General features: G+C 46.6%; 1 protein-coding gene across 2 annotated transcripts in view; it reads right to left on the bottom strand.

The window, feature by feature from the left end:
• Positions 1–14301, bottom strand: part of ARID5B (AT-rich interaction domain 5B) — a 116510-nt gene extending 102209 nt beyond the window's left edge. Inside the window, exons 1-3 of one of the 2 annotated variants that reach the window (XM_054382507.1) lie at positions 14281–14301; positions 13805–14065; positions 1075–1300 (exon numbers count right to left, since the gene is read on the bottom strand). In XM_054382507.1, coding sequence (XP_054238482.1) covers positions 1075–1300; positions 13805–14065; positions 14281–14301 — 508 coding nt within the window. Of the gene's footprint in view, positions 1–1074; positions 1301–13804; positions 14096–14280 lie in introns of those variants that run through there. The other variant, XM_054382506.1, reaches the window with a different exon arrangement.
• Positions 14302–15036: the final 735 nt, after the last annotated feature.

Genomic DNA, 15036 nt, shown 5'->3' with positions numbered 1-15036 from the left:
AAGATCAGAAAAACGAGATGCAGAAGATAAATCCTCCAAGACAGATCTTCAATTTAGTGTAAGTTGGCTTTGATGCCAACATAGTAACGTCGTTATAAAACTGACCTTGGCCTGCATCTCCTATTCACGTAGGTGAAAAAGCATTTCCTCACATGCATCAGCTTCAGCTTTCAATTTCTTACCTTTCCACCCATTATGTCCTAATCTTGATGCTCTTTAAACTTTAGACATTTGTTAAAAGTTTGGGACAACAGAGAAACATCCCTCTGACAGTTATTACACATCCAAGGTCCTAAAACCACAAATGGGCATATATACCAACAGGAGATCCACTGCCCTAGAACCTCAGGCCCCACCACAGATTTTGGATGTGTCACTGTCTGAACACCAAAGCCACCCCAGAGTTGCAAGCTTGTCTGCAACCATCCCATGTAGCAGAGCTACTATTTTCCTCCCTAGAAACAGACAGGGCTAGAAAGCACAGGTCTGTCTTGAGAGAACGGTGGCAAGCTTGCAAAGGCCTATGCTAGGAAGTAGCATCAAGCTTATAATGGAAGACTATAGAAGGCTAAGGAAGGGACATCTCCCTTCTGAACAAAGCTGATTACATGCAGACAGCACAAGCCCCAGAAGGAGGTGATAATCCTGTGCTTCCAGAAGATGAGACATGAGAAAAGCTTCAGCTCTCCCATACCTGTCGAAGGAGGCTTTGGGAAGATGTGTCAGGCTCCTCTCCCCACAACATGCAGCTCTGACCTCATCTGGCCTGCCAAGCCCCAGGGAGAGCCCTTAACAATTACTTGTGCATGCATCTTCAGGGTTTGAGCCTTAGTCCTCAGGGACATGTCTATGGAGCAGACAGGTATCACAGACCCACCCCATGCTAATATTTGAAGGAGCCTGAAACGAGCTCACCACCACTCAGCTCAAGTACTTCATCACCACACCTCTGCCCAAAGCAAAGCACAGACATACCTTGGGCTTGGCGATCTCCTGGCAGGATTGGGCTCATCCACCTCTGAAAGATGCTCACCCACAGGCTACTCCCCAAAGGAGAAAGTAAGGGATACTCACCAAGGTCCGCTTTTTCCTTCAGGATGTCTTTGAAGTTCAAGCCACTGTTGAGTGTGGATTGCCTGTATCTCATTAAGGCTTCCTTCTGCCCATTCTTCCCTACATCCATCAGCTTGACCGGCTCAGCCCGGAAACCACACTTCCACTTGGAGAAATCGGACTGTGCCCATTTTGCCAAGTCCTCAAGCTTCACAGTAACTTTCTCTGAAACAGCAATAACTTCATCCTGCAAGAAGAATGAGAGTACAACACGTCACGTGGGGCTCCATGATGACGAATAAGCTCCTAATGCCACCTGCCTCAGGAAAGTCTATCTTGCTGTCAGCAGGTTAATTTTTCTGTAATACAGAATAGCCAGTACTTCATTTATTCCTCCTGCCACCTAATATTAGTTATTTATTCAAAGCAAATATACATGATCTAAAGACAATTTCTAGGACGAGGGCAATGATCCTAAAAGGCATCTGAAATGCAGGTTGCCAAATCACATTCTGTATAACCCAAGGCCTTGAGGGAAAGTTTGTTTCTTAGGTGCAATTAGCTACAAATGTAAAAATTCATGTCTGGATGACTAATGGTTATAGCTAGACCTGAAATAAATGGACTAAGTAAATCTCAGATTCTTGGAACTCTGACTCACCAGAAAATTCCTGTGTTTATGGTACATTTTCCCTTGGCTTATACACAAATATTGAATTTAACTTTTGTCCTAAAAATTAAATAAAACTGTGATGTAATCCCCAAAGAAATACTACATAAATGTTATATGCTTCCCACCAAAAGAAACTTGCACATTCTCATGTTTCTTAAAACCTTTTTCAAGATCAGAACTGTAATTTTTTTTCCCCTTCTTAAACATACATTCTAAGAAAAGCACTTAAACTTAGTTTAGCCTCCAGAACATATACTCAAATTAAACAGCTCTAATTGCTGAATTTTATCTTTCCAGGAAACAATCAACTCCTCTCAGTCATGATGAATAAGCAGAATGTTTTATAGCCGACTCCAGTGAGCAAGGGCTCAAGAAAGCCTCTAAAAAAACAAACAAACAAACACGCATCCAGCAAGATATTCCTCCAGATTTTTTACGTAAAACAGCAGAAATAATTTATGCTGTAATGAGAGCTGGCTGCACACCACACCTTGCACACCACATGCTTCTAGCACTAAGTAAGGTTACAGCTTCTTGAAATAAATAAACCAGAATCCATTTTTTCTATTAAATAAACACAAGTATTTGCAAAGGGGAGAGAAATTCTTTGAGTTATTAAACAAAGAGAAAAGCATGATTGATTCTCTGTGTGTGTTGTTGTTTTTTTTCCACTGAACATTCCTCAGGAAATAAAATACTGCTCAATAGGAAAAAAAAAAGCATTATTGTGATAAGTTACACACAATACAAACCCTGGAGTATCTCTAGTGAAAAACAGCTCAGATATTCCACTCTCCCTTATATAATACAAAATCGTTTTATAAGCAGCACCTTCATTACATTTAGTGCAATAGCAAATATTTGCTCAGAAATGAACGACATGCTTGTATGTTAAGTAAGCTTGTAATAAAATCTTCCTTTATCACTGCACAGCATAAGAGCTTCCACCAAACAACAAACAATAACAGTGATGTTTTAAATCTCTGTTTATGACAAATGTCAATACTTTGTAAACTGGCACTGGGTACTGCAAAGTACAATTTCAATGGATGGTTTCATCCAATTTCATTATACCATCCACTTGAAATAAAAAAGCTGTAGTTGCTATGCATTTTATAGCTATTACATGGTGATTATCAAATGTTAAGATGGAAAAAAGAAAAACATATATATAAATACTAGGCTGCCTGCAGACAGTCTCAGCAACTTCTGGATGAAGTTCTCTTTTAGGATATTGAATACCAGCACCAGCTACTACACAATTTCTAGTATTTGACACTAGTGAAATTAATTTAGCAGCAGTTTAAAAAAAAAATATTTGGAGATCAGACACGGGTTTGGTTAAAATATTATTTTCCAAATAGCTCTCACGATCAAATGATTATGATTTCAATTACTAGTTTCTTCATATCCTTTCCAAGAACTGGTATGACTAATTTTGGCTGGCATACAAAGTAAGCTGCGCAGACAATTTATTAACCAAAAGAAAAGTACAATCACTATTACATCATCAATGAATAAACTTGTTTTTGAGAATACAACCTTCACACACACGCACATGATGTATACACAGGGAAAAAAAGGAAAAAAAAAAAAAAAAAAAGAAATCCTCCTGTAACAAGGGTGAAGCAATGCCAGAGCACTTAGTGGCTCTGCCCAGGCTGCCATGGACAGAGAACCAGAGAGGCATGAGCAGGGGAAAGGGGGCTTTTAGGGCGCAGGAGAGAGCACAACACAGCCATGTGCTTTGTGTGGCAACGGCATGGCCATGGCCACGAAAACATGTGGTGCTCAGTATCCCAACACTGCCATGAGGGGCCAGAAGACCCTGTGCCACCAGTGAGCAACAGCAGCACCCACTTCACTCTTGGCTGTTGGGCCAAGAGGGTCTATCCTGCACCTGCTCTAACTGCTGCTCCACTGCTGTCAACTCTCCCAAAAGCCAGAGCTGTTCCTAACATTAAAGACACCACTGTGGGACTTTGGCATCACCCTGAAAGAGGGGGACAAGGTTAGGCCTGGCCTGCAGAGATGATGGCCACTGGATGAGCCCCTCATGAGGAAGGCTGGGCAGCACCACCTCTCCAGCACCCAGCAGTGCTCAGCTATCCTCCACACCTGCGCTGCCTTGTGTCCTCCCCCTGCAGCACTAGTGATCACCATGACTGCACCAGGGAAACGCAGCCGAGTTCACTTTTAGCCAGAAAACAGAAAAGTTAGCCTGCGTATTTCAGGGCCTGCCTTGGGTGACCCGGCCCCATGCACACTGGAACTGGGTACACGTGCTTTCTCTCACTGCTGATTTTTTGAGCTCTTGACGATTTTGAGTCCAATTCAAAGACAACCAGCCATGTCTCCCCCAACTCCCCACACACCAGAGTAGTCATGGGTCCAACCACCATCCTCCTCCAAGTGCCACTGCTAATGCCAATCTCATCAGCTAGGGCCTGTATCTCCAGAATGTTCACCCTGACCTCAACGTTTTCTTTCTGAATAGTCTGAGCCATGGGCAGCTTCCGCAGAGACTCTCTTCCCCACACTGTGGCAGTTTGCTAACACAAGAGGTCATCTGCCCCAATGCGACCCAAATGGAGGTCACCCAACTATTTCATCAGCTCTAGGTTTTCGATATGCCTTGCCAACTTTTCACACATCCTCTTTAGCAACCTTTCTAAAGTGCTCAGACCCAAACTATGAGTTGTGGGCTTTTTTTAATTAGTTTTCTGGAGCAGCAAGTTACAAAAGGGTCTCTCTCCTTTTTTGTTAAGCAAAAATGTCTTGCAGCCCTGTGTCACGACTAAACTTGCTTCACAACCTGCAGGGCTTTGCCAGTCAGATGAGCCTGCATAGCCTTTCAGCATCAACTGCTGTGTACCTACTGACGCAGCCCTTCTAGAGAAATGCTTTCAGCAAGATGACAAAGGCATACAGATGTTAAATAAATAAAAAACAGGTACATGGTGACACATGACTAACAAACTTTTAGAAGATTAAAGAAATCTGCTGTATAACCTTCATGTCATTCATAATTGTATCTTTGTGTAAACATCAAAAACCACCCACATCACATACAGTGCATATATCTATACAAAAATCAACTCATCGTGTATTAGCTGTGCTCTGAAGTGATATGTTTATGAGGTGTCCATTGCACAGTTAAATCTTTAATTGCAGGGTTTTTCCTACTACGGAAAGATGAGGTTTGCAGGAGGAACAGCTAGCAGATTTCAGCACCACTCAGGAATGAGATTTATCTTGGATGGGCCTTTTTGGATGCTGACCGAACAATGGCAATGCTTTTCTCAGCCACAAAGTGGTCTAAATCTCGAAATAAGCACTACCTATAAAAAGGCACTTTTTCTTCTGTTACTATAAAAGTGGGTATCTAGTCAGCCTATAATTTAATGCATCTTACAAGACTCCTAAAGAAAGTATAATTTCACCTATGGGGAGAAGGTTAAGAAAGATGGCGATACAAACCATTCTCATCCCTCTTATTTTTTTAAGAGTGTATTTGATTTGCATTTTCAGAAAAGTCATCCAGGGAGAACAGGACAGTATCTTCCTGAGAGCCATTATGCTTAAATATTATGTCACTGTTGTCTAAGCAACCATCACAGCCTCCCGAAAGCACAGAATGCTATATTGCCTGACTCAGCAGATGGTTGAAATACTTACATTCAGGGAAAGAGGTCAGGTAGTTGTAATAGTTTAAAGCAGAATATTGTTTTTTTAAGAAGAAATATTAACTCTTACAAGGCAGATAGTCACAGGGCAGCGCTTGGAGGTTGTACATCTTGATCGCACATCTGCATACAGTACGTCACAACTCCTCACTCATTGCCAGTAACTAGGAAAGATTTATATTTTAAAGATGTCCAGGCAGCCTTAAAAGAATTATGGTGACTGAGATAGCTCAAAATTTTGACGTACTGAGACTGTTTTCACTCCAGTGCTTCCAGAGGTCATTTAAGGAATTCTGGAGGGCACGAGTGAGTTGAACACCTGCTTGGCTGTCTCCTAACATCAAATACATGGCCTAGAGAAAGAGGAGATATACTGTAAAAACTCTTGCTGATAATTACAGGAGACACTGCATGCCATTTATCTGATCAGTGTGACTTGCATTAAAAAACATTACAAAACATCTTCAAGCCTTTTTACTGAAACCTTTAGCACGGTAGATAGCTGGGGATGCATATTTTACAACCTAGTACATTGCTGATGAAAACATTCATCCACGGGAGCAAAAAATACTGTGCGACTCTTGCGGACTGCATTCACCAAGGATAATAGAACTGCATATTTCATTTGAGCATAAAGGCCTCTATTACTCTGGGCTTTTTTTACATCCTGTGTATTTTTTATTTTTTATGATTTAGATGAAAAGAATCTTCCCATACTTTGCACAGTAACAATGTACTTGTTACCCCAGGAGTCTGGTTCCCTGCTCTAGATCCCTTTAAGGAGCAGAAGGTTGTGTTGCGGAGGTGGAAAAAGGAAGGAGGGGACTTATTTCTAATAAACACCTCTCCTGTAGCAATGCATTTACCTGAGTGTTTGAGCAAAGCATTGTCACCCTTACTTGATAGCACTGTCAGACTAAAAGACCTTGTTTAGTAGAATCTACAGTTATGAGATCTTCTCTGCCATACAGATGATACCAAGGCTTTAGGACAGTGGTGGAAATCAAGTCATCTCAATTCAGCCCTAACTCACTTGCCAGAAGTCACTTGGGAACTTGAACCCAAGTCTTCCAACTCATTTCCTATGAGCAGCACTTCACCCAAGCTTTCTTCCAAGGACCATATTCAGCTCTAAAGGGGCCAGGAAAGTTTGTACAGGACCACTTTGCCCTCAGAGGCTTCCTCTACTGTAAGACGATTCTGCCTCCCATCCACCTGCTGTAGGCTGGAAGTACACACGAGGGTTTTTAAAACTGCAGGATCACAGATTAGCTAAAACACTGTCACCGAGGGACAGGAAAGCCTCACAAAATGCTTCAGCACTTGGCAAAAGCAGGGACAGCTTTTCTTTCTCCTTTCCCTGCCCTGATTGCCCCATTTTGTTCCATCTCCTCAGGAATCTCCTAGCCCAAGGCAGACAGCAGTGTCCCAATGGATGCATGGAGAAAAACTGCCTGCTGGGTTTGAGTCTGCAATGTTCCCCAGAGATGCCAGTCTGCAGGCAGAGACCACTGCTCTCCACCCATGAACCTTTGGGGAGAAAGGAAACACAAGCAGTCCAGGAGTTCAATCAGCACACAGGAGAATTTAAAAGAGGCCAAAGCAGAACCTTTCATCTGGTAATCCTTTGCTAATTACTTTAAAGGTCTACAATGATCCTGTTAAAATTCAGGTGACAGGTATTTCCCTAGCCTAAGCACAGCTACACAGAGCTGTCTGAAACTCTACATCCCAACATATCCATCCCATCTGCCAGGGTCCAAAACCCAAAAGAAGAGGCTAAGATAAAGGACACAGGTGAAGCACATGAAGTCCTATGGTATTCGCTTTCCCTTATATTAGCAAGCGGCTTTCTCCGCATGACTCAGTATTTTCCGAAGTGAGAAAAGCAAAATGTCCTGGGGCAAGACAGCACTGTGTCTTTGTAGGATGCTTTGTGGGACTCTGGTACATCTGGGCCAGAACTCAGGTGGAGATGGAGCGCACAGACGGATGGCTCTGAGCAGCTAGACTTGGCATTTCTACTATGATGCTCCTTCTTTATTTCTGGAGTGATTTTTTCTCCCTCCTCCCAATCCTGAGCAGAGGTTCAAATTGAATTTATATCTGTCATTGCAGATAGAAGTTCTGACCAAAGAGAAAATAGGCTTCAGTCAAAATGTTTTCCCATCAGATAGCGCACAGATCTCAAAGAGCGGTTTTAGTTTAGGCAAGTTGACAAGCAATTCATTCCTAATTTTGCCTACTACAGTTACAGTATGGAAAGCTTTCCTCGTAGATTACATAATTATATTTTTCTTAACAAGGACTACATTGCATTAGCAGGTTTAAATTATGCAAGCTTATTCTTTTGTCTTTTGTTATATTGTGTTCTATTGTGCTGGTAAAACAATATGTGCTTTAATTAGCAAATATCTGTAAATAATTTACTTGCTTTTCATACAGCAGAACAATGGAGCCAATTTTCACATACATCCACTGAGCATGTCTAGGGGGTTTCTTGCCAGAACCTTCCATTGTTCAGTATCTGTATCAATCTCCCCACCATTAGCAGCTAATGTTCAACAACCCAGGAAGACATTGAAGTTTTGGCCCCCAGGAGCAGTCCAAAGCCCCCCCAAACCCAAGGCTATGCTTTGCAAAGAAAGATGAAAATATCCAGAAAATGAAAACAAACTCTTTTTATTATCTATAACCCTGGCACCTTTGCACAGAAACATGGATGTCTGCCAAGCATTAAGGTCACTGGATTAATGCCATAAAATGCTGATGTTCATCTGACCTTCTGACTGCATTTTAGCTACAAAATAAAAAGCTCAACTTGATATGACACTATGAATCATACAAGCGTCTAGGCTCTGCAGGGTTAAAGCTGGGTGTGAACCCACACTGCACATGCACAAACGCACACACAAAGAAAAAAAGCTCTTAAATCAAGAATGGATGACTGTTCAGAGACTTAAGGCATTGTTATTTTGAATGCGAATGAAAGGGCCAGAACAAGCATTGCAAGAATATTTCAATTATGTATTTCCCAGAACTACATCTCTGAGCAACTAATGCAAATATTGCTCCCATAGCAGAACTTCCCGAATAAAAGCATATACGAACTTGAATCAGAACATACTTTCTATATCATTCGCATATTGTTTGAATATTATTAAAAATGCAAAATCTATGTATGCGTTACTCTCCCGAGCAATACAGTAATTATGATTAAGGGACAAGCAGCAAAAAAAAGAGCCAATTTATCTTACTTGTGCTTAGGAATACTATTGTGTAACTAAGCAACTAAAGACAAAATATAGTCTAATTAATTCACTCCTATGCTTATTTAAAAGACACAATTAGAACATTTTTATTTTCCAGCCTGCACAGTATCTCAACATGCTTGAGGGTGTACCATGTGAGGCCTATTATTCTCCAAAGACAAGAGTTTAATGTTTAGTGCCACTGATCAGACTGGGAACAGCAACTCTGGAGTGCAGTGGGTGTATTTTACAGTCTGAATGCACTGGGAAGCAGCAGGGGGAAAAAAATTAAAAAATTTTAAAAGGAATCTGCCTTAAATGACCAGATACACCAGGTTGCTGGCTAATGGCTAGCAACATGTGGCTTGTCTGAGTAAAATCATTGCCCTCTCTTTCCTTTGCCAGCATATGCTACTGGTGGTGAGAGATAAAAACATAGAGTGGATATGCAATTACCAAAACCCATGATATTTTATGACAAATGCCATTTCTTTAACACTGCTATTACAGCGCGCCTGATTTCCAAAGCTGAATTAATTTGAGCAAGTGTACATTGGAGATTGATGCTATTAGCATGATTTTTAAAGCACCCTTTAATAATCATAATCTGCATGTTTGAAACGTGTTGTCATTGCCAGTGTTGACAGATATGAGCATAAGGCACACACCGTGGAGACTAAACCAGGGCTGTTCTCATTTCCAATACAAGTGCACAGATTTTTACGTCTCTCAAAAAATCTACTGCTGTGCAGAGTGAGGAGTACGTTTTTCAAGGGGGGGGAACAATAAGCACCAGCAGTGTAAGACACCATGCTTGGGCCAGCCTACGCTACCTTCACACACTGGGATAGGTCCCTACACATAGACAGCCCCTTGGAACGAATTAAACTTCTGAGGGAGGCTGTGAGCATCTGTCCTGAAATAAAAGAGAGAATAAACACGCTGCCTCCCTTAACTTTCTGGAAGAATCTCTTCTGCAATTATAAATAACATACATTTATGGAGAGACTTTTTTTCCTTTCCCTCAATTAGTCTGAAAATGCAAAATACTGCTAGGGAAATAATTACAGGAAACCAGCTCTCTCCTCTCCTCTGTATGAGCAACGCTTACTCATGTAAATTACTTGCATGAGTAAGGATTATTTGCAAGGCGAAAAGCATTGCATCAGATGCCCAGTTTGAGAAGAGATGAAATCAACATGAGTTCATAGTAAACTTAGCTGCTGATGAATGAACCAAAGGCAGATCCCCATTGACAGTCCAGCCTCAGCAGAAGCAGTATTCACCACGAAGTGGGGCAAGGCAGGAATGTCATACCATGCAAAATGAATTAGTTATTCGTTTGGGTTTTCAGGAATTGTACACATTACATCAAACACCATCCCTGAAATTAATGAGTAACAGCTTTGATAGTTGATGTATATCTTTAAGCCCACTCTAGTTAATGCCAACACCTTTAAAAACATGAAAATACAAAGCACTATCAAGCATTTTGCTTTAGAACTGCTTCTGCAAAGGTCAGCCGTTCCATAGCCCCACACTACACCTCGGAGCAGAGAGCAATAAATGAGCTGAAGGCAGGTTTGGCCAGGACCCCCGTGGGCTGCAGGATTCAGGGACTGAGCCCACGTCATGCTCCCAGATTGCCAGAGGTCTAGGGCATGGGGCAGGGGCTTTCTGCCAGCAGACAGCTGGCATCTACTTCTCACAGTCAAGCGTTGGAAAAGCTGGGGACTGCTTTTCACAGATGCCCCATGAGGCACAGCCTCACAGCCACTCAATCTGGACCTTCACAGACCCACAAAGCATCCTCCTCCAAGCCCTGCATGAGGTGCCTGCTGTCCCATCCTGTGCAGGAGGTGACACAGGGAACCACACTGGCTCATGAGTGGCCGAGAAACCTGGGGCAATGTAGTGTCTTCCTTGGTGGTGACCCTCCCAAGAACGGAGGACAGCCACTTTTTTGCCCCTGGAGGGAATGGGGAGAAAGCTGCTCCCACTCTCTGACCAGTGCTTCACCTGCTGCAATGTTTGGGCTCGACAGTAATCTTAGAAGCAGCCCCTGAGTTTTAGAATCAGCAGTGAAGTTTTAAGTGGAGTAGAGAAAACCTCTTCTAGCTCACCTAACAGTATCCCCAAAGGTACCACTGCTCCCACAAAAAGGTTTCCACTGCTCCTGTGCAGCAAGACCCCTGGCCCGTGCATGATGCTGGAGCTAGTCCCAGCCTTTCCATGGACATCGCTCTGGGATGCAATGAGCACTTGGGCCAGGAGGGCTCATACCTGCAGTGTGTGACCCATCCTATGTTTGCCATCCACTGATGCTCCCCAGGAAGCAATCTCCAGCTGGCTCCTTGTGGCATATTGAGGGTTGGAGGAGAGCTTCTCTGCTGTGCTTAGGGGGCTGCTGAGCCTTAGGCAGGAGGGAGGGGTACCATGGTGGAAGCCCACCTGGACTAGAACCCTTTGCTGCATCTGGGCATCAGCATATGGAAACATGAGATTTTAGCAGCAGTCAGGGGTTATATTTAAATCTGGATGATGAATTCAACTAGCTATAAAAAGACTTATATTTACACTTATCTCTGATTAGCTCAAACATTTGCAATCAGATAAAATACGCCATCAGAAATTTCTGACTAATAGAAGCATTACATACCTCCTTGCTTCTCCTCCCTTCTTCCATCCACTAGCTGAATATTGTCATAGTGTCAATGCTGCTCTTACAGAAAGCAGGCAGTGAGTTGCTTCTGTTAATCATGCCACCAGTGCAGGTAGCTGCCAGCAACCGTGCCTAAACCTCACGTGCCTGAGATTCCCCAACTCGCTCTCCTCACCAACAACATTATTGACAGCGAGTGCCCCGTCACCCTTTGCCTCCAACACAGCAGGTTTGCAATACACATTTTAAGCACTGTCTCACTTCATCCCGCTCCCTGAACATGGGACAAGGTGATTTAGCCTCTCCACAGTCCTATACCACCAGGGGTATCTACCCGATGGCTATAAGACACCTTGAGATTTGCATCTCCTCCTGCAGAAGAAGCCTAGCTTGGAGTTAAGAAGTCTTGTGACCCCAGAGGTGGCCCTGCCACCACTTTCAGGACAGATGTGGTTATCCCTTACCCAAGGAACTACAACAGGGGGGTGGCCAGGTGAAACAGCTGCCCCACGCACCAATGAAGCCAGTGACCCCCACCCAGACAGCCCTTCGCGAAGCACCAAGAGAGCACCCAGCCCTTTGTCTCTCAGCTGCCGGTGCCTTCCTGAGTGCAATACGGATTGCTCCAAACTATTAAAAATCGATAATAAAAAATCATTCCGATGTCTATAAACAAGTTAATGGAGTAAGCGAAAACAAAGTACATTTCTTAATGGGAGTGTTATGTTGCCCTCTCTAGGCCCTGGCTCTCAGTGCCGGTTTCTGTAGGCTCCCTGCCAGAGAAGTATCACTCAGAGCCGTTGCTGCTGCTATTCTGCTAATGAATGACTAACTCAGGCCAGAGGGGAAATGACATCACCGGGGTGTAAAACACAACTGCATTAGGAAACTTTTTACCTGCTTTACATTTGTCATAATTATTCTACACAATACGGCCAGCATTTGCATAATTTCAAGGTGTGCCATTATCTTAATTGAAAATTGTTTTCATATGGTTGAATAATGCAGAATGACATCAGTTAAAGCCCCAATGAAATGCACAAGTATAATCACACGGCTAATTACTAGCAGTGTTTGCATGTAAAAATAAATAAAATTGTGCATATTATTAGGAAGGTGCACGCAGATGAGAACTCTCGTACGAGAGCAGTGCTTTACTTGTAATGGTAGGATTAATTTTCTCTGATGTTCCTACCACAGTAACATGAGCTGATCATTAAGGCGTATTAAAATGATTTGTGTCCCTGTCCCCACCCCCTCCCTTCCAAATATCTTTCATTTTACACACACGCACACACACGAGACACACAGAAGCACAGTTTTAAATAGTCACCACGGGCAATTTCAGAGCATCCATTGCTCACTGTCATCTCCCTGATTCTTAGGAAAAGGCTCCCTTATCTCGGCGGCACGCACAGAAAATTAAAGTGAAGAGGTGGCAGCGAGCGAAGGTGGCTCTGAAATGCGTTTTGACTGCGTACGCATGTATACGGGCACACGGCTACGTGGGCACCTACAGCCAGCCACGGGTGCTCCCTACAACAGCTCCTGCGGGCAGCAGACTCTTATTTGCACCCACACCGTGCCAGCATCTCCAACAGAAGTTCCCCCAAAACATCTCGTACCCCTCTGCCTGGCTTCCAGCCCCTCTCGGGGACCATCTCCATCTCCGCAGCTCTTCCTGGGTATCTTATCCCTCCCCCTCCCCACACCACGGACCCTGCTGAATCAATACATTCGAAAAGCAAATAACGGGAAAGGCGGGGAACGCAGCTCGGGGCGGGGATGGGGCGGGGGGCGCACCCTGCACGGCTCCATGCCGGCGGTGTGGGGCAGGCGCGAGGCCACGGTGGGTGCCGGTGCTGGATACCGGCGGTGGTAGCCGGTGTGCAGCGTGTCCGCGCCGCCGACCCGGCGGCTCCAAAATACACCCAGGCATATCTGCAAGTTATTTGAATGTATTATTCCCGTACCTGTCATTTATCACTTTATTCAACACGTCCCTGGCAGCTCTATAGCTTTTGATCTCCCTCAGCCTCCATTTCGTAATTTCCGCCCTCTTAAACATATCCAATACCAAAAAAAAAGCCCCGAACAATATCGACCCCCTCCATGTGTTTTGTTGGGTTTTTTTAAACTCTTTTTGTGTGTTTTGGAATTTTTTTTTGTTGACGAAGCAGGAGATGGGCAGGGCGAGCCCCGCACACACTCCGCTACCCTCCGGGCCGCGGGCGCCCGTACCCCGATATCACCCGCCCTCCCAAGTTCCCGGGCAGTGCGCATCGGAGCGCCCCGACGGCGCGGCCCCTCCGCGCGGCCCCGCCACGCACAGCGGGAGGGGGACGCGGGGAGGAGGGGTAGGGGTAGTACAGGGAGTGGGGGTAGCCGAGCCTGGACATGCAGGTGGGGCTGGGCACAGACGGGAGGGAGGGGGAGAAAAGGGGGCGCGGAGGGGGGGTGCCGGCGCTGCGTTTACCACCTCGCCATGGTCACTGGTCCTGCCCTGGGGGGTGTCCTCGGGGAGAAAATAAAGTTTGGCGCTGGAGAGAAGTTGCCGGCTGGTGCGCTCTTCCCAGAGCAGCTGCAGCTCCGCGATGCAGGCAGGCTCCTCCGCGCGGCACCGCACGAAGAAGAAGTCGCCGAGGGAGAGGACCCGCGCCCGGCCGCCGCCACGGTGCTGGAAGCGGAACGCCCTGTAGAAGACGTAGGGGCCGTGCGAGCCGCACGGGGCGCCGACCCACTGCGGGGAACAACAACACGGCAGCGGCATCAGCGCCGGCTCCGCGCCGCGCCGCGCAGCGCCGCGCAGGAGGAGGGAGGGCGGGCGGAGGGCGGGCAGGAGGGAACGGAGGGCGGGAGGGGGGGAGGTGTGTGCGGCGGGGAGGGAGGGGGCGCGCAGCGGCGCGGAGGCTCCGCGGCGGCGGGGCGGGGCGCGGGCGCGGGGCGGCGCGGTACCTGCAGTGCGCTGCGCTCCATCGCGGCTCCGGCGCGATTGAACTCAACATTCTCCCAAACTTGTTGGCGTGAATGGAGCCCGGCAGGTCCTGGCAGGGCAAAGCGGGCCCCACCGCCTGCCGACCCCCGCCGCCGCCGCCCCCGCGCCGTCCCGCCGCCGCTGCCGCCCCCCGGCCCCACCGCGCCGGCGACGCCCCCCCCCGCTGCCCGCCCCCCACTCGACCCCCCCGACACCGCCCCGCCGCGCCCCGCCGACGCCAACGCCCGACGCCGGCCGGCCCCTCGACGCCCGACCCGGCTCGGCAAAAATGCCGCGGGCTGGCAGCGCGCCCCAGGGGGATGGCGAGAGGGCGGCGGAACGGCGGCTGAGTTTCCCGCGGGGCCCAGCGATTTTTGGGAGCCCGAAAAGGCTGGCGGGCGCGCTGCAGATCTGACAGGACCTGCCTGTATATGTCTAATATAAAGACCATTTCCTGCGGCGCGAGGGGCGCTGCTCGTCCCCGCGCGCGCCCGGCGGGGCCGCCGCGATCCCACCACTGCGCCCTGCGCGGAGCGGTGCGGAGGGACGCGGGGCTGCCCGCATATAAGCCCCTCACACGGCCGGCGGGCCCAGCCGACCGCTCCGGCGGCTCTATGAGGGCGGGTGGCTCGCCCTTCATTTATTTATCTATCGTTTTTCTCCGGGAGCGGAGGAAAGTGGGTTATCGATTATATAAACACATCAATATTCATGCGCCGCCGCCGCCGCGCTGCGCG

The sequence above is a fragment of the Indicator indicator genome, chromosome 7 (genome assembly GCF_027791375.1).
Source record: "Indicator indicator isolate 239-I01 chromosome 7, UM_Iind_1.1, whole genome shotgun sequence".
NCBI classification, from domain to species: Eukaryota; Metazoa; Chordata; class Aves; order Piciformes; family Indicatoridae; genus Indicator; species Indicator indicator.
The sequence above is the reverse complement of the archived record's forward strand: the minus strand, read 5'-3'. Positions and strand labels throughout refer to the sequence as shown.